Source organism: Hypanus sabinus, chromosome 1, assembly GCF_030144855.1.
Source record: "Hypanus sabinus isolate sHypSab1 chromosome 1, sHypSab1.hap1, whole genome shotgun sequence".
Classification (NCBI taxonomy): Eukaryota; Metazoa; Chordata; class Chondrichthyes; order Myliobatiformes; family Dasyatidae; genus Hypanus; species Hypanus sabinus.
Genome location: NC_082706.1, coordinates 146,804,244 through 146,824,545, shown reverse-complemented (window position 1 = coordinate 146,824,545; position 20,302 = coordinate 146,804,244). Strand labels below are relative to the sequence as shown.

At 37.0% G+C, this 20,302-nt stretch overlaps 1 protein-coding gene across 18 annotated transcripts in view; it reads right to left on the bottom strand.

Moving 5' to 3' along the window:
- LOC132398780 (RNA-binding protein 12B-like) overlaps positions 1–17,447 on the bottom strand; it is a 225,819-nt gene extending 208,372 nt beyond the window's left edge. Inside the window, exons 1-3 of one of the 18 annotated variants that reach the window (XR_009513822.1) lie at positions 16,477–17,412; positions 15,828–15,897; positions 1,542–5,819 (exon numbers count right to left, since the gene is read on the bottom strand). Coding sequence is in view for 5 of the 18 variants with exons in the window: in XM_059978651.1 (XP_059834634.1) it covers positions 12,002–14,215 (2,214 nt within the window). In the remaining 13 variants the exon portion in view is untranslated. Of the gene's footprint in view, positions 1–1,541; positions 5,820–8,031; positions 14,244–15,827 lie in introns of those variants that run through there. The other 17 variants (XR_009513821.1, XM_059978651.1, XM_059978642.1 and 14 more) reach the window with 17 other exon arrangements.
- Between the last annotated feature and the right edge of the window lie 2,855 nt (positions 17,448–20,302).

Genomic DNA, 20,302 nt, shown 5'->3' with positions numbered 1-20,302 from the left:
TGCAAAAGAGCATTTAAGAAGAAAACCAGGAGAGCTAAAAAGGCATGAGTGTGCTCTAGCAGACGAGTTGAAGAACACCAAGGGCTTCTACTATTAAAGAGCAAAAGGACAGCATGGGGAAAATAGGGTCCTCTTGAAGATCACTATAGTTATCTATGTACTGATGTGGTAAACTGGTTCAGGAAATTTGCAGTTGACACCAAGACTGGGAACATAGTGGACAGCCAGAAAGGCTATCAAAGTTTGCTGTAGGATCTGGACCAACTGGAAAAATGGGCTGAAAAATGACAGGTGGAATCCATCGCAAAGGGCAAGGTGTTGCACTTTGGGAGGACAAACCAGGGTAGGGCTTGCAAAGTGAGCAGTAGGAAACTGAGAAATCTGGGGATATAGATTTATAATTCTTTAAAAGTGCATCACAGGTAGATAGGGCCATAAAGAGAAGTTAGCCTTCATAACTGAGTATAGCGGCTGAGTGGGATTTTATGATCAAGTTGTATTAAGACATTGGTAAGACCCAGTTGGTGAATTGTGCGCAGTTCTGGTTACCTACCTACAGGAAAGATATCAGTAAGGTCTAAAGAGTGTAAAGAAAATTTACAAGGATGCTGCTGGGACTTGATTTATAGAGAAAGGTTGAATAGGTTAGGACTTTATTCTGAGGAGTGCAAGAGAAAGAGTTGAAATTTGGTAAGAGTTGAATAGAATGATGAGGGCCATAGATAGGGGAAATGCAAGTACACTTTTTCTACTGAGGTTGGGCGAGTCTACAACCTGAGGTCATAGGTTAAGGATGAAAGGTGACATCTTTAATAGGAACGTGAGGGAGAACATTTTCACTAAGAGTAGTGATGGATGCAGGTTCAAATTCGATTTCAATACTTAAAAGAAATTTGGAAGAGTAGATGGATGGGAGGAGTATGGAGGACTATGGCACAGGTGCAAATCAATGGGACAGGGTAGAATCAGAATTTGGCACTGACTAGATAGGCTGAAAGGCCTGTTTTTGTGCTGTTGTGTTCTATGACTCTATTTGCCACCCTCCAGTCTTCTGGTGCTACTCCTGTAATCAAGGAGGATTTAAAGATCATCACCAATAGCAATCACTTCACTTGCCTCATGCAGTAACCTGGGCTTTATCCCATTCGTTCCTGGGGACATATCCATCCTATTGTTTTTCAAAAGCTTTAGCGCATCCTCTTTCTTAACATTGACATGTTCCAGCATTTCAGCCTTTTATGCATTTCCCAATTTATGCTTCCAAGTTCCTGACTAATTTCATCATTATTCCTCCTCTCCAAATAATTTCTCACACCATCTGGTTAAGGTGAGGGAATTGTGGTCACTAAAATTGGCAATCTACAGAAATCTTTCAAAGAAGTGGTTTCTATAAGCATTTTTACCTGTGGCAATCATGATGCCTTCTCAATCAGCATTTTCACAAGTTCAATCATTAATTTTACTAAGTCAAAAACCTGATTCTAACTCTTTCTAATGTACTTATATAAATAGCTGGCAAAGTTATAAGTACAGCTACCATGAAAGAATTGAAGCAATTTTATTCACTGTTTATCATTTATCAATCATATAATGGAAAACAAATGTATATGTTTAATTTCAAATATTTCTGAATTTCTTTATTAATATAGATTGATGACCTGTAATGTGTCTGGAGATCTAGTGCATTCTAGCAGCCATTTTAAACAATGAATAAGCCAGCAAAACATTCTGTGGATTCCATCAGATATAGCACTAGTGTTCTATATTGGAAACCTCCAGGGTATATGGTATCAATCGCATAGAGGTTGTATGCCTACAAAATGGTAATTCATTTCAGTATTCCATGTTCACAGCCTCAAGTCAGAATGTCTTTCAGGATAATGGTTATTAAAAATAAACTAAAGTGACAATGAGTTCATCAAAAAGTTGTGGGAACTGTAAACACTGTGAGGGAGAAATAAGTCTTCATACTTAATTTCAATGTATGAAAACAATAGATTACTGTAATAATTCCAATTATTCATTTTAATCTAAAATTAAAACTCAAAACTACTGTGTAGCTTTAAGCAGTAAGAAGGTACATGTAACAATGCATTTTTGAATTGTTGCCTATGTTTGAGCAAAAGTTCACATTCAACAGGCATAACCATGATAAACAGTTTGAGGTTCAATTCCCCAGATATCTGAAAGATAATGACAGCCAACTAACATTTTATTGAATTCTGTTTTGTTACTCAACGTGGAACTGGCAACAATTTATGGTAACCAATAGCTAAAATAATGCTTAGTGAATAGGAATAATTACATATACAATATAAAGATCACTTTCTAATTTACCAAGTTCTGATCTCACATGCAGCAATTAAAAAATCGAGATAGTCTTTTAAATACATTAAAAGTTAATTGCAGGGAATTTTATTGTACTCTTTACTTGAAAGATTGTGTAAGAAGTAACATCTCAAAAATTATTAGAATCTTTCCTCAATACTGACAAGATGGGAGCATGAAGCAATGATTAAACATATCATGATATGAAAATATTAAATTGGATGACTAAAGATAAAGTATCAGATTATATATATCAATATCTTAAGGTATTGATATGATAAACTAGCAAAGTTGTTTACTAAATGTGCTTTATACAAGTATAGTTTAAAAATCCAGTGCATTTGTGCTTGTTTTCTTTAAATTGTTCTTAGGACTTTTATAAAGACTGAGAAATTAGCATAAATTTAGTAACTATTGTTACTATCAAAGACTTGTTCAGTTATGATTCATTGTGAGTGATTTTTTTTCATCTAATTGTATTTTCCCAATTGTATTAATAGCAGTTTTTAATAGCAAAAGGATAATGAGGGATAAAATTGGTCCCTTAGAGAATCAGAGTGGACTGCTATGTGTGGAGCCAAAAGAGATGGGGGAGATTTTGAACAATTTCTTTTCTTTAGAGAGATTACAGAGATTTACTAGAATGTTACCTGGGTTTCAGCACCCAAGTTACAGAGAAAGGTTGAACAAGTTAGGTCTTTATTCTTTGGAGGTTGAGGGGGGACTCGACAGAGATAATTAAAATTATGAGGAGGATAGATAGAGTTGATGTGGATAGGCTTTTTCCATTGAGAGTAGGGGAGATTTAAACAAGAGGACGAGTTGAGAGTTAAGGGGCAAAAGTTTAGGGGTAACATGAGGGGGAACTTCTTTACTCAGAGAGTGGTAGCTGTGTGGAATGAGCTTCCAGTAGAAGTGGTAGAGGCAGGTTCGATATTGTCATTAACAAAAAAATTTGATAGGTCTATGGACAGGAAAGGAATGGAGGGTTATGGGCTGAGTGCAGGTCGGTGGGACTAGGTGAGTATAAGCATTCGGCATGGACTAGAAGGGCCGAGATGGCCTGTTTCCATGCTGTAGTTGTTATATGGCTAATACAATGTCAGTGTTCTATTTAAAATCTGAGCAGGTTAAGGCTTGTCCCATTAACTGATGTCAACCTTGGAGAGGTAAACCATGTTATAAGAGACTGACCAGCCTCTAAATCTGTGCCAACATTGCAACTATAATAGTCTTAAACTAATAGCAATAATATGCTTCCTCAAGACTTGAATAAACCAACTCTTAAAAAATTACACTTCACTCATGTAATCCATTTCATCTACAAAGCCACACAGTTGTTAATCAGCTTCTTTTGCTGTTTCTTTTACCTCAAGTCCCTCCCCAAAATTCAAACTTTGTTCCAATGTAAGCTACATTAATTAAACTGTCAGCCCAATTGGATACCCTACGAGCCTTTGTTATAAAATTTTCTATTTTGTAAACTTCTCTCTTTCACATTCAGTGCAGAAACCTGATGGTTACAACTGCACAGTATTTCTAAATTTCATAGATACAATTTTCCCAGTGCCTTTTACCATCATCAGCTCTTATGGTTCATAAATGTGCTTGTAGCCGTAACAGAATGGAAACCTTTAACTGTATCAAAGGACAGAGATAAAACACACATATTGTAGAGGTACAAAGTCCATTTTAAGCTCCAGGGAACTAGATGTTGGAATGGTTGCGGAAGACTGGAAACTGCAAATGTCACTCCATTCCAAGAGGGAGACAGGGATAGAGCAAAAAAGGAAATTATGGGCCAGTTAGCCTGACTTCAGTGGTTGGTAAGAAGTTGGAGTCCATTATTAAAGATGAGGTTTCAGGGTACTTGGAGGCACATGACAAAATAGGCCAAAATCAATAATAAGCTGTAGCTTCAGCCTACACCCTTTTGGTCTGTTTTAAAGATTTTTATTTAATTTTGTCTTATGAAATCATCATTGAAAATGATGCTTTATGCTTGTACTGACCAAAATAAAGTTTCTTTCATTCATATTCCCAGAACCTTTTGTTCCACTACAGTCCTCAGTGCCCTACTGTACACCGTATAAGACCTACCCTGGTTGGTCCTACTGAAGTGCAAAACCTTGCACTTGTCTGCATTACATTCCATCTGCCATTTTTAGCCCATTTTTCAGGTTGATGCAGATCCCTCTGCAAGTCATGATAGCCTTCTTCACTATCCATTACACCCCCAAAACTGGGTGTCATCCGCAAATTTGCTGATCCAGTTAACCATTTTATCATCCAGATCATTGATACAGATGACAAACAACAAACAACTGATTCCTGTGGCACACTACCAATCAGAGATGCAACCTTCTACCACCATTCTCTGGCTTCTCCCACAAAGCCAATGTCTAATCCAATTTACTACCTCTTCCTGAAAGCCAAGTGACTGAACTTTCTTGACTAGTCTCCCATGCTGGAACTTGTCAAATGCCTTACCCAAGTCCATGCAGGCAAGGCAGTGGATGTTGTCTTCATCCACTTTCCTGGCACCTTCCTCGAAAAACTCCAAGACTAGTTACACATGACCTACCACGCACAAAGCCATGCTGACTACTCAATCAGTCTATGTCTATCCAAATACATATAACCAGGCCCACAGAATACCTTCCAATAACTTACCCACAACTAATATCAGACTCATTCTGATGTCAGATCTCATTGAAACCTATTGAATATTGAAAGGCCTAGATAAGAGTGGATCTTTCCGATAGAAGAAGAGTCTACAATCAGAGGCCATAGCTTCAGGATAGAGGGATGCCAATTTAAAACAGAGATAAGGATATATTTCTTTAGCTAGAGGATGGTGGTGAAGACCAAGTCATTGAATAAATTCAAAGTGGAGGTCAATAGGCTTTTGGCTAGTCAGGGTGTCAAAGGTTATGGGGAGAAGACAGGATAATATGGGTGAGTGATAATAAATTAGCCATGATGGAATAGCAGAGCACTTGATGGGCTGAACAGCCAAATTCTGCTCCTCTGTATTATAAAACATATGGCTTATAATTAAGTTCGTAACACATTACCTGTGATGTGTGCACATTCAACATTCACTTGCACATGTGCAAGTGTAAAATTTAAATATTAAGTTACAGTTAAGAAAAACTTGCTTAATGGGTGTTTCTGTTCGGCCATACTCAGCAATATCCACAGAATTATCTGAGGAGAGTTTTCACCTATTTTCTTTCCACACTTAAGTACATTTCTGCAATCTTAAAAGAATGGTTAGTGAATTTATTCCAAGTTTCTCTGGTATAAACAGTTCAATTTTTTTTAAAGGATTGACAATATTCAATCTTAGATCATCAACTAAATAATGGAATACCCTGCTGGTTTGTCAATATATTAACAGGATAAATCAAATCTTCTGTTCTTATGATTTCCCCAGCCACCCATTGGGAAGAGTAAACCATCCATCCGGAAATATCCAGAAGAGATGCCTGTAACAGAACAATGACCACATTGTGAACAAAAAATAAAGCAACTTCTCCTTTTCAGTTTCATAAAATGGGTCCAAGAACATAAATTCTAAGAATATTTCTTACTGGAATGCAGAACAACTTCTAATTTCACTAAGTGAAACATCCATATTTTAAGAGATGTGGTCTTCACCCAAATTTATTTTGAGAACTTTGATTTTTATTACAAATCAGCTTCAGAGTTACAAGTACTTTCTCCACCCACAAGCCTGGGATGACAGCATACACAAATTCCTCAGGTGTGAGGTAAGCTAATCTTCAAGTCAGTACTATTTGTCTCACATTTGAGTGGAAGGGAAATTTTTTCTTCCACAAATTATTTTAGTTCTCTACAAACATGCTTAATATTCAAATAGTTTGTCAATATATTTGTTATTTACTAGATCAGAAACTGACATACCACATTTGTCCAGTCTACATATCCTTTGACAGATGTGCACACAAGGCACCCTTAATCCGCATTGATTTGCATCAAGGAAGTGGTAACAAACAAATGCAAATTGAGCGTTGGTACTGGATAACAGTGACAACGATTTAGTCCAGACATGATCAAAGTTGATTTTTATATGCTATAAGTCATATTACCAGCCCATAATATTCACTTGAACTAGGTGAGACAGTTACCATCCTCCTGTGAAATTCTAAACTTCCTGTAAAATTCTAAACAAAATTTTGAAATAAATTGTATGTTAAGTCCATCTGCCTACAAAATACATGAAGGAAAATTATATTTGTGCACTTTATTAGGGTGTATAAGGTTTTCTACAGACCCAAACAGTCCTACCAGTAGTGATTGATTCACTTGCACTTCTTCCAATCAAGTATACTACTTCCAGTATTAACAATGTGGTCTTCTCTACATTGAAGAAACCAAAGCACAAATCAGCTGAGCACTTTTGCAAAGTAGTCAAGTTCAGGCGATAAGGATGACAATAACATTTCTTGTGGCCTTCTATTTTAATTCTCAACCCCAATCCCACTCTAATCTCCAAATGGCCTCTTGCTACCTCAAGACTCGATACAAGCTTATAGAACAGCACCTCATCCTCCCTACAGTAAGTGTTAAATTTTCCAAGTTTCAGAACACATTTTCATTCTTTCTATCAGAACAGACCATTTCTACTGCAAGTCAAAACGTGATTTTGACTCAATTTTACCCTCTTTCCTTCTAGAGCAAATATCTAATACATCAGATATCTGCAACACCTTACAGATTGTTGCATTACCACCTAGCACTCTTCAACTGCACATTTATCCCATCTGATAGAACTCTGCCACCTATCCCAGAGCCTACCAATGCCTCACCCTTTTACAGATAACCCTTTTGTCCCACCTGGTCTCTGCAATTTAAAACTGACTTGTTTTCTCTCTGTGACAACATGTCTCTGAACTGAACTATTAACGAGTTTTCCCAAAGACAGTACCACACCTGAGTTTTTCCAATCTGTGGTCTCTTGTCAGATTTTATTTCAGTGTAAACCTGTTCATTCATTTATATGAAATAATTACTCACTGCAGAATAAATTGTTTTACCTTATTTATTGAGCCACCAGGGAATATTACTACATCTTATATACTTGCACCATCCAATTTACCTGTGATTATACTGCCCTTTGTATTGGTGATAGCTAATGGATGATGAATGCTATTCCACAAATTATTACACACTAACATGTGGATTCACAAAGAGCACATTGTGGGTCAGACGATGACTAATCCCACAGATTGCAAGACCCATGAAAGTGACTTTCACAGTTGATGTAAATGTAATCACAAACTTAAGTTTTTTAAAGATAAATGTTGGCTGTAAACTCTCAGTATAAAAGAATCACTATTATTCACCAGTGGAGTACTTCCCAAAGTATGAATTATCAAAGCAGTGCTTTCATCTTTTTTCATCTGGATATTGGAACAAAGTATGCTCAAAAGTGTGACAAAATTTACCATCAGAGATCAAACTAAAATAAACGATTGTTCTAACTGAACTCTATTTATCAATGTGAATTTTATCAAGACCACAAAGATTTAAGCACGGTATTTTTACATGCTATACAAATCTCACTAAACCACTTAAAATGTTGTGGATTTAGACTATTTTTAAGTAAATGAACATTATTTACTAAGTTACTTTACAACTACTTAAAGAGGCTTGAGAGTTCAAAAAAGTAACTGCTTTGAAAAATGTCTTTATTAAAAAAATAGTGAATAAGTGTACAAGTCCCTTTAAAAAATACATTAAATGTAATGGCACAATGTTGCAAGAAAATGGCATAAGGTTTGGGAATTCCCTCAAAATACTGACCAACCTTTATCAGCATTTTTCCAAATATACTTAATAAATGTCCCCTCATGGCATTTATTGGCAGACTGTTAAATTGTTGCAGCTCCCTAGCACTTACACTAGGCAATCCACCTGCAGATGCCGTGTCAGTTTAGATCTCCATGGATATGAAATGAAGTTTTTGTTTTGTTAGAAGTGCAATTTAGATCTTATCAAAAACTTGTGCACTTCATTTTTAATTTTGACTTCTGAATATTTGAACACGTCAAGACTGACCCTGGGAATGAAAGGATTAACATATGAGGAGCATTTGATGGCTCTGGGCAGGTACTCACCAGAGTTTAGAAGAATGAAAGTGGATCTTATTGCAACCCATCAAATACCGAAACGCTGAGGCAGAGTGGATGTGGAGAGGATGTTTTCTTTAGTGGGGGATTCTAGGACTAAAGATAACATCCTCAGAATAGAAGGACATCCCTTTAGAACAGAGATAAGGAGGAATTTCTTTACCCAGAGGGTAGTGAATCTGTGGAATTCATTGGACAAGTCTTTGGGTATATTTGAAGTGGAAGTTGATAGGCTCTTGATTAGTCAGGACATCAAAGGTTATGGGGAGAAGGCAGGAGAATAGGGTTGAGAGGCTAATAAATCTTTCATGATGGAATAACAGAATAGACTTGATGGGTCAAATGGCCTAATTGTATTCCTATGTCTTGTCATTACTATCTTATGATCAACATTTCTGTAAGTCTCTCTGATGCCAAGCCAAAGTCGTCATTAAAGAAAAATGTCCATCAAGTAGAATTTGGCCCTACTCTCTTGAATAGAAGGAAGAGTGGGAAAAAGAGGGGCTGGGACAATTCAGTACATTGTCAGGTTTCTTCTCCAACCTATTAAATGCAATTAAATACAAGCAAGTAAATCCCAAAAATATATAAAGACTTGAATCCAAAATGAATGAAATGACAATTATAAATAATAACTGTGGTGCTGCAAAAAGAATAATTAAAAAGGATCTCTCAAAATTAATCAAACTCATTGAGTACTGCACACAGAATTAAATCCTTAAAAAAAATCTCTAATTTTCTATTTTACACCTTTTCTATCAAAACCAGCAACTGTATGGACCTAGATTTTTATAAATTTCTTTCCCACTTAAGAATATAGATGACTACACAGAAAGCAACATTTTATGTTCAAGTTTGCCTAAAGGGAGGTTACAGGACTACCCAAATGCAGGCTTTAAAAAATGTGTCATTTTCTGAACCAGGCAATCTCTATAGATTGGGTCAAAGCTCTGAAACTCTGCTACATTTAGGACTAACCTAGTGTTGGACACATGCACAAAATAATGAAATTGAAGAGGCTAGAGTTCATCTATGACTAACATGCAGTCGAAACATTAACTGGTATTTGCAACACTCTCTACAAGAAATCAAACAGATAGTAACTCTCAGAGAATCCAGGTAACACCAACATTATCCGCCAGGAACTGCATGATCATTCTCATTTCTATCATTATAACAGCCAAAGTCCTGACAATATTCCAGCTCAAGTATTGAAGACATTAACTTCAGAACAAGCTAAACTCCCGGCTAAACCATTTCATAAAGCAATAACACCATTACTCACCATCAATTTATAAAAATCTAGGTCCATGTGAGCATTCCTCAAGCCTTGCCGCAAAAGCTGGTTGCATTTAACGTAGCCAATCACATCAATTTACTCCCATTTTCTGAGGGTTGGAAATAGTGCAAGGCCACAACAACCTAATAGCCTGCTCATCAATCAAAATTTGGGTAAATAAGTTTAAAACCATATTAGAACTTTAGTCAAAATACAAACACGAGAACAAAATTTCTGAAGCAAATTTGTGATTATTCACTTGATTCTGGTTCTTTGATGTTACAGTTGGCCTCGAAGAGAACACGACATGGGGAAAACTTCTAGAGGCTGGTGTCATACCTTATATAAAGAAAAGTAGTTGTTTTAAAGTGAGTATCAGAACCAGGACAATGCTACAGGAGAAAGTCTAGGTAAATATTCTCAATAGGCAATATGAGGTCAGTAATAAACGTCAGCCTTCCTAGGAAGGGCAATTCCAAGATTACCAACCAGAAAACAAGTTTATTTCAAAACAACTTAGGAAAGAAAGGCTATTTGTATCTCAAAAGTATTCATTTCCTATTCACTCACACTCACTGAAGCAAACATAGATACTGAGATAACACATTGCTTACAATTTATATTAAGTACAAACAAATATCACCTATTATTTTTACATAAGAGGATAACAAATATAATTCAACTAAATTATTTGAATTATTTGGCTGTATTTGCATCAATGACCATCATTTCTAAAATACTACTTTCAGAGAGTTGTAAAGCCAGTAATTTTCCAGCCAGTTTTTACTGCTGGCATCACATTAAAAAAACAGAAGTTAGTAACTAGTGTGAGCCTGTGCTTCGTAACTTGAATATTCTAGCCTAGCAAGAAATGTCTGTACACTCACTTCACATCTAACAAAAAGCTGCTTCAAAAGAACTGATTTCATTCAAATAAACCTACCAGAAAATGCATACCACATATTAACTGATCCATCTAATATTCAATGAAATTAAATAGAAAAAAAAATGCATAGAATAAGTGCAAATAGAAAATACAACTTTTGCAGGATCTTTGAAACAACAAATATGGTTAAGTATATTCTTAAAGTATAAAAAACACAAGATACGTACTATGCAAATCGCTGCCTTAACCAGACACAAGATGCTTGAGTAAACACAAATTCAGTAGATATTCAAGATTTTTAATTAAAACTTAAACAAGCCTACAAATGCAAAAATTAAATTCCTGCTGTCTTTCTTGACAAGAATCACACTGTACAAATTCATATAATTAGAGGGAATAACTTCAAAACATGTATTAATTCATTTTTTTTAGGTATGGAACTGCACTACCTTACTCCACAACCTTAAACAAACACTTGTAAGTAACTTCCTATGCTGCTAAACAAATAATGTTTAGAGACCAGTTTTCATATTTTTTTCACTAACAAGACACCCTTATTTGGCAAGAGATTGAATAAAATACACACTTATATGCTTGATCAATAAGCTATATCTTATTCAAGAAGCAAGTCATTTATATATTCCTTCAATATACAAGGGGAAAATTGAATTTTTTTTGTAGTGGTTTCAAATAAACTAATTCATTTGTGATCTAATTGATCATTTTTATACTAGCTGACCTGGTCCCCATTTTGTTGATTGACACAATGCACATATGCTTTTAAGTCAATTAATGAAATTACGCATTCATATTAAGGGCACAGTTAGAGTAAGATTTCGTCAGTACCTGTCCACCTGAGAACCACTACTCTCCTTAAATAAAACCAGGGTAGGCAATAAAAAAAAATTAAAGGTTTAAAAATGTTACACAGTATTGTTCAGGATGGAGTTTAAAAGATTTCACTCAATCATCCTTTTACAGAGAAAAATAAAACTGATGCAGAATTTCTGCATGCTAAACTACTCACGTTTACTTCCAAACCATCTATGTGACAACAGCATTTAACTTTCAAACCCCATCAAATCAAGGGAACTGAACATTAGAATATAATCTTGAAAACTATAGCAATCAAGACAAAATATAGTATACCCCAAAGTAGTTAAACCAGAACCAACCGGTAACTCCTGAAACAAAGACCAACTTCAACATGAAACATATTTGCCTGAAAGTTACAGATAGCAACTCATTAAGTTATTCATTCAGTGGAACCAATGGCCAGACAGCATCTGCATTTTACTTCAGAGAATCTAAAATCTGTTCATTAAAAAACAATGTCAGGTTCCACTAAACTTATAGCAAGGTTAGTTTGACATTCCTTTGTCCAATTGGCTTTTCATTCAGTTCTCGAACAGCAGCCACTGCTTCATCAACTGTTTCAAATGCAATAACAGCATCACCAGCAGGTAAACCCCTGTCATTATACCGTACGGTGACAGAATCAGGAATAACACGATAGCCATAGAAGAAATCCAGTATTTCATTAACTGAGATTGTGAAAGGGAGATTAAAAGCCTTCACAAGAGCATTGCCACTGGACATTCTCATATTACTTTGACAGCCTGAGTCAAATCCAGATCCATATCCACCTCCAGTGTAGCCCCCAGAAGTGTCATTTCTCATGTCGAATCCTCTGTAAAATTCTTCTTCTTGGCTATATCTTGGTCTTTGCATGGAGGGCACAGAACCCAAACCACTGGAAGGTTCGAAAGGCTCAGCTGATTCATGCATATCAAGAGACAAAGAATGATCACCACCACTACTATGAGAACTAAAATAGTCCCATTCCTTCTGGTTTTTGTTTCTTTCATGCACAGAGCCAACACCAAGTTCAAATATCTCTTGTGAAGAAATTGGCTTTAGCAAAACTTCTCTTCCTCCAAGCTTTTTACCATATAAGCACTCAGCCCTTAGTACTTCATCCTCAGACTTGAACTTGACCACAGCCTCCCCTAATCCAATGCCATTACTATCAACAAGTATATGGATTCCATAATCAGCCACACCAAAACCTTCAAAAAATTTACGAATCTCAGATTTGGAGACATCAAAAGGAAGGTTACGGGCATAAATGTACACTCTGGATGAGGAATAAGCCTCTTCTCTCGACAGGGATCTTTTATCTTCAATGTTAAAAGCTGACCTTTCTCTTGATCTTTGCTTCTTGACATGGTCCATAAACTCTAACATGGTTTTCTTAGAGATGGGATAAACATAAACTGCACGGTTTCTGATGCATAGTTTGTGATACCTTAGAGCTTTCCGATGTTCAACAGCACTTTTAAACTTCACAAAGCCTTCCTTGGTACTTTTATGATCAAGATCATGTAAAAGATAAATTTGATCATCTGCAATGTTCAAATCAGCAAAGAAAGTTTGCACATCTCTTTTTGAAATACCATAGGGCATATTTTTTAACTGCACATAAAAATTTTGATCGTAAGGAGAACGAGATCGTGATCTGCGCCTTCGTGGTGATCTTGATCGCCTTCGGGAATGATATTTTTCTTCATGAGGAGGGGACTGACCTCTATTACCTTGGTTTATATCGGTATGAGTATCTTCTAAAAATAAATCATTTCCTTCAAAAATCCATTCTGACTCTGTAGCTCGAAAGACCTGAACAAATCTTTGCCCCATGTACTGTTTGTGACGTTTTAATCCTTCTGTTGCATCCCAAGCACTGGCAAATCGAACTAAACCCTCTCCATTATTCATGCCCCAATAATCCTTCATTAGACGAACAGATTCAACTTGTAAACCATGGAAGAACTCTCTTACTTGCTGCTCTCTTACAGAATAGGGCAGGCTTTTCAGACGTAAATAAAGATGATTAGAATTAAAAGATGCTCTTGGTTCTCTTAATTGACTGTAAATTGAATCAGCAGAGGGATCCACTGAAGTAGAGCCATTAAATTTATCGGAACTACCCCCCAATCCTCTGGAAGTCATGCCAAATGATGTAGACATAGAGTGAGATGTGCCAACTGCAAGGTTCTGTGGAGAAGATAATGCCATGGTGGACACGGTACCACTCATCATGGGATCCATGCGAGAGCCATAGTTGTCCATATCAGAATTTCCAATATCACTGGGATGAAATGAACCTCTATCGATTCCTTGCTGCATAGCCGAAACCAAGTTCACAGCTAGTGTAGAAGATATGTTACCTAACCCACTTGTGCCAGTATTGTTCAATCCCAACCTTCCAGAATTGGCCACATCACCAGTGCGTGTGTATTGCTTACGACTCATTTCAATTATATTCTGCATTTCAATTCTGCTACTTAGTGTTAGCTTTACTCTGTTCCCTTTGAGAATTTCACCCGACCGCATCAAGGCAAGCCGAGCATCTTCATCCGTGGCAAATACAATGAATGCCTCTCCCAGTTCACCACCAATAATATGCACCCCTCCATCAGGAATGGTTAATCTAGAGAAGAAGTGACGAATATCCAAGGTTCCTGCAGAAACTGGGAGCCCCTGCAAGCGGATAACCACAGCCATGCTGAGCTTGATCAATAGAAAAAGTCACCTGCAAGCAAGAAAGGCACACAGGATGACGTCAAATTATTTCAAAAGTTTCTGGGTACTTCATTAAATAATAAGTGAGAAATGCTCAAACAAAATGAAGCAAAATCTTCTTTGCAGAATAATTTTTAACATAAGATATCAAGTTAAAAAAAAGACAAATCAACTCAGCAACCAAGACCAAATGTAGTTATATTCGAAAATTTGTAAGATAACTACTCTGCCACATCAATGCAACACTAGGCCTGAAGAGCAGCTGAAATTCTATTTAATATGAGGAAAGCTAACCTGTAGTTCACTAGTATCACAGTGGAATGCCATTCATGGTAAAATAAATAGCAAATGTGTAACTACCCAGCCACATCCAGTTTACATCTACTCTACTCTTCTCTCCCCAATGAGAAAAGGACCCATTTCTTAAAAAAAAAACAAATGAAATTCTACAAAAACGACCATAATTTATCAACTTCTTCCTTGGGCTTCTGTTAAGAATGTACAGTATATCAAGTCTTTCCTTCATCTCTTACCAATTAACATTCTGCTACCAGTGGGTGCAATATTACTTTTCTCAAACAGTAGCCTGGTTTGCTTACTGTAGCTGACCAAATAAAAATTAGATGTAAAGTACCATGAAAGAGCAAGCAGTTGCACAACCATGCTAATTTCAAACTCACTTTAATAATTACAGGCAATGAAAAATTTCGGAAAGCAGCTAGCAATCCAGCAAACATCTTGAGAAATAATTTATTAGACTGTGACGATGTTCCTCAAATTTCTCACAATAGTGAAAACATCAGGTACCATGGATTGTACTTTCCATTAATTCAGAGGCAAGTTCAGACAACACACATAAGAGATTCCCACTTACAGAATGTAACATTTTATAAAACTTAAATCTCATTTAATTTAAGCTTATGATTTTCAAAAAATTATTTTTGTCCAAAAAACTCTGAATGAAAAGGTCTGAACTATTTATTCAAGCTCTGAATTGTTATTTTTATTGACCTTCAATAAAACCGACTCAAACGGTATGTTTTCTAACATCAGAGAACTGCAAAAGAAAAACAGCATCACCGGGATTAAGAATCGTTAGAATACACTTCTAAATTGAAGTTAAAATAACTGAAATAGGCTGGAAAAATTGTAAAACCAATTTCAATATTATTTTATGTTTTCGCACAATTGAAATAAAACAATAATGCAGAATATACTTAGAATCCTAGATTACATTGATATAATCAGAAATAATAACTCTACTAAATACTTTCATTAAAATAAGTTTAACACTTGCTGACAGACATTTATCATTTTCTAGTAAACAAGAACAGACCATCTGCCGAATAAGTACTCAAGGCAAAAAAGGAAACACGAGCTCTGTAACACAAGCTCCAGTTTTTCTGTTTCTATGTTTCAGAATAACAAATTCATAAGGAAAGTAAAATTTTGATTCCAGATTTCCTTACTGTACAAATAGAAAATATTCACTGAAAAATTCTGAGGAAGTTATGTAACAATAACAAATGTAATGTATTAAACCAGTCAAGATGGTACATATTTTAAAATCAACCCCCTTCTGCAAAACACTTACCACCAAAGAGAAGTTGCCTTTGAGAAACAGAAGACACCAAGACAAGCGTCTTAAAGCGAACTTTTATAGACTGCAAGAAAATAATTGACAAATGTCAAACCTGTAATAAGAATATGAGCCAGGCTAACTTTGGGATTCTCAAATACCAAGACCAACTAACAATTTTCATCAATTAGCAACATTTTTAAAAACTTTTTATGCTCACGTTAAAACATCAGAAAAAATTTAAAAATTGAAATGTACCTACAGTGATAGAACCAATAAAAAGTCTGTCATGTTACTCTTTTTAAAAGATGCATTTCCAGATTCTTATTTCTTAGCCAATATGGTATATTTATTACTTTGTTAAAGAGTATATTTTCCTTCCACGCAACAAAACAGCTTCAGAAAATTCAAGAACACACATCTCCTCTGTTGTGGCCAACACTTAGCATCATCTCTCTTCATAAGAGTTACAACATCAAACTTGGAAGTTCACTTGGCCCAGCTCATTTGAAAAAAGATATCCAAGGGAAAAATCAGATAGAAAGTTGAATATACATTGATATTGCAACCTTTAAGACTTGCTGCCACAAATCATTTACAGAAGCTTCCTGAAACAAATTATCCTAGGAGCGGTTTAACAATTGACCAAAAGCCTGGGACGTACCTTTGCTGACAATTCAAAATTCATACAGTAAATTTAGTTCGAAAAGATTTATTCCCGTTCTGTTTTCTGTTCTGTTACTGGAAATCAAATTGCCAGGTGTCGAATACAATTTAGGAATTTCTCTTCCTTTAAATGGACGTCACTTTAATTTGGCTAAAAAACCGCAAGCGAACCCACACGAATAACTACTTTAGTTGCGGTAAGTAACAAGAGATTTATCTAAATAGTAATCATTCTTCAACTAAACATCAATTAGTTCTTTTATTTTTCCCACACAAATTCATTACAATTTCTTGTCATTATGAAAAAAACGTTTACTGAGCCTCATACACTTGTAGTAAATACGATTAATAGAAGCGAAGGGTCAGACGGACACCGGGGTTGGGGGTCGGGAGCGCACCACCATATGGACATTTTAACAATAAAACATACTGAACTCGTGTATCATAAAACTCCGTGGTGATCGTCACTGAACCAGATGGAAGTCAGGAGGTGGAAGACTGAACAAGCTAGAGAGCTGATCACGGCAGCGATCGCTGCGGTTCCAACCCACGGTCCGGCCTTCGCCGTCACCCAACTTCGACGGCTCCTACCAAGGCCTACACCCCCATCCCCACCCCCACCTCAGCAGAGCCAGATCACCGCCTCAGCGCCAACATTTACTCCCTCATCTCACGCGGCCTGAATACCGCCTCTGTGAGGAAGAATAGGAGAAGTAAGTGGGCAAACCTAATCCATACCCACCCGCCCGCCTGACTAGTTGCTGCAGATACGACCTGCGACACGATGGCGCTCCGTAGCACAGGAAGAGCTCTGCGGATCCTACAGCTTTGCACATAAATAAATTATTTATTTTTAAAAGGTAACTGAATTCTAAAATTTTGCAAACGGATTTTCAACATATACAATAAAATATTATATAAAGGCTCTGAAAATGCTTCGTTAAATTTGCTTATTAGATTTAGTCCAGCGTTACGGAATGCGCGCTTCCTAGGACCTTCCGGTGCTCGGGGATTCTGGGATAGCAGCCGGGTGAACGGTTGCTTGATTCGGGACATGGAGACTTTCCCTCGGGCTTTGCTGTTGGCTGCTTTGGCGCTCTTCCAGTCACTGATGTGTTTCGATAGTTTTTCTCTACCTTTTGAAACAGTTGAGAATTGCACAAAGAAGCAGTGGTATGATATTTCCCAGATGGCCTGTACACAGTGCGGTCCCTATCAACAGACAAGTAGTGATGGTGGGTGAAAACGACTGTTAGTGCAGTTTATAGTCAGGACAGAGCTTCGATCCCCTGCAACTGGTCTAGTGAAAATCCATTTTTAAAAAGTTTGCTGGAGATCAAAGGCAAGGATTCCGATCCTCTGGCTGTGATGAAGACTAATCGACCTGACACGTACATCTGTTCATTCATAGCTGCGAGTTCATATTGCGAATTCACAATATTTTTATTTCAGATTTTGGGTACCTACATATCTTGTTTTGAAATCCAGGTGACGTAAAGTATTTATTAGGAAGATTCCGCTCTACCAGTAACAATGAACTCATTCCCATTACCCAGCTGGAGAAAACACTTTTTTTTAACTTACTTTTTTTAAATGAAGAAATTTAAACTTTGCTTATTGGGAAGAATTTTAAAAAGAGAAAAAGAAAGTTTTGTCAGGTCACCAACTTTACCACAAGGGTTTAGGAGCTGGCTGCAAAAGTAGGGTGAAAAGATATTGCTAGATAAAAGGTCAAATTTTCAGTCATGGAAGATATTTTATAGAATGTAGAACATGTACTGTACAGCACAGTACAGGCCCTTTGGCCCACAATGTTGTGTCAACCCATAAACCCTGCCTCCCACATAAACATCCACCTTAAATTCCTCCATATACCTGTCTAGTAGTCTCTTAAATTTCACTAGTGTATTTGACTCAGGCAGTGCATTCCACGCACCAACCACTCTCTGAGTAAAAAGCCTTCCTCTAATATCCCCCTTGAATTTAACCTAACCTTAAAACCATACCCTCTTGTATTGAGCAGTGGTACCCTGGAGAAGAGGCACTGGCTGTCCATTCTATCTATTCCTCTTAATATCTTGTATGCTTTGTAACTTCAGAAACTAATTGAAAGCCTTAATATTTGTCTACTTAGTTATTCTTTTACTTTTATAAGGTGCTCACATATGACATGCTGGCATAACATAACGTATATCATTCATGTACTTCTTAAATATAGTCCATAATGAATTATATAAACAATGCCTAAACACATATTATATTGTACAGTTACTATAAAGACATCCACAGCATAGTAAATTTTAAATTGTTCCATTCAGGTCTAAAGATTTATTCACTGTGGAGGATTTCTTACTCTTGTGGGAAAACGACCTTCCTGACAAGGAGAGGTCTCTCTGGCAGATCAGACTTGTGGCTGTGAAACAATCTCAAGTTCTGGGGTCTCCTCCATGGTGATTGTAGGAGTTGACTCTGGGACTGTGGGAAGTGGTTCTGACATCTCTGGACACCTTTCTTCTCTTAACAATTGACTCTGCTCTCAGCTGATTGATGTATCATCTCCAGATGACATCAAACACAGTTTCAACTCTAGGAGAGTGATCTAGTTCAGTCCTTAGTCTTTCCAAGTACCCACTTTTAATCATCCCTGTAGTCCTGGCCAAGAATGCTTGCCAGGAGCGAAACACTGAACATTGTTTGAGGAGCTCTCAATTCCTTTCAGTCAATTTCCTACATACTCCTTCTGAGATTGGGTTTGAGGAGATGCAAACGTGAGCACAGCAACAGTATAGTTTGTGGAGTGTGCTGCATTACAATATCCAAGGAGGAAGTTGGTGAGCTGATTGAGTGCAGTGTCTTCTGCTGACAGTGCTTACTGACACTGATAAACCGAAAGGTCAAGCTGGGTGGTATTGTGCAGATATAATATGTCTTATTCCATTCATTTTCAGGAATAACTGAAACAGTTCCACAACAAACTGTAATCCATTATCACTGACTTAACTGTTCTGGAACACCAGTCCTTGAGAAGAGGCTTCTCAGCACTTCATCAGTATACGAGGCTGTAGTGAAGACTATTGGGATCACTTCTAGCTACTTTGTAGCTGCATCCACTTTTATCAAGATATTGGTGCCCGTGAAATGCCCAGCAAAAAGCACAGGAACCCTCTGCCAGGGCAATGCAGCCATTCACAGAGATGGAGAGGCACAGCGTTTGGCAAGCTGCTCGATCTGCTGATCAACCCCAGGCCACCACACAAACCTTCTAACCAACACTTTCATTTTGACTATGTGTAGATGACCAGTATGTAGTTCCAACACTAGCTCTCAGCTTGGATGGTTTCCTTAACTGAAACTCCAAATATGGTAACTTCTGTCAAGAGCAAGTTCATCCCAGCCCAGCACTCGTAAAAATGGGGAAACTGGTATTTCTGATGCACATTCCAGCCATTTTGGGTTGCCGTGTAGATCTGAGACAGTGTGGGGTATTTTCTCATTTCTCTTTGGATCATCTTGATAGGGGGCTTTTGATTTGCACTAAGAAGAATATTTACTCTTTTGTAAATTTTCCAGGTATTTCCTTTTCCAATGGTAAATGAGACAATCCATCAGCATTTCCATGATTAGTTGCCCTCTTAGAATTATGTCCTCCAGGAAATAACATATCTCTGCATTTGTGCTGCTGGTGTTAGTGGACACCCTTCTGTGGATTGAAGATCCATAAAAGTACTGGAAACATTTTACATCCAAACCAGTTTCAAGACCTGTCTGTCAATCTGTGCATAATTTGTCTCTGCAGCAGTATGGTGTTCTCTTCCATCGCTTAT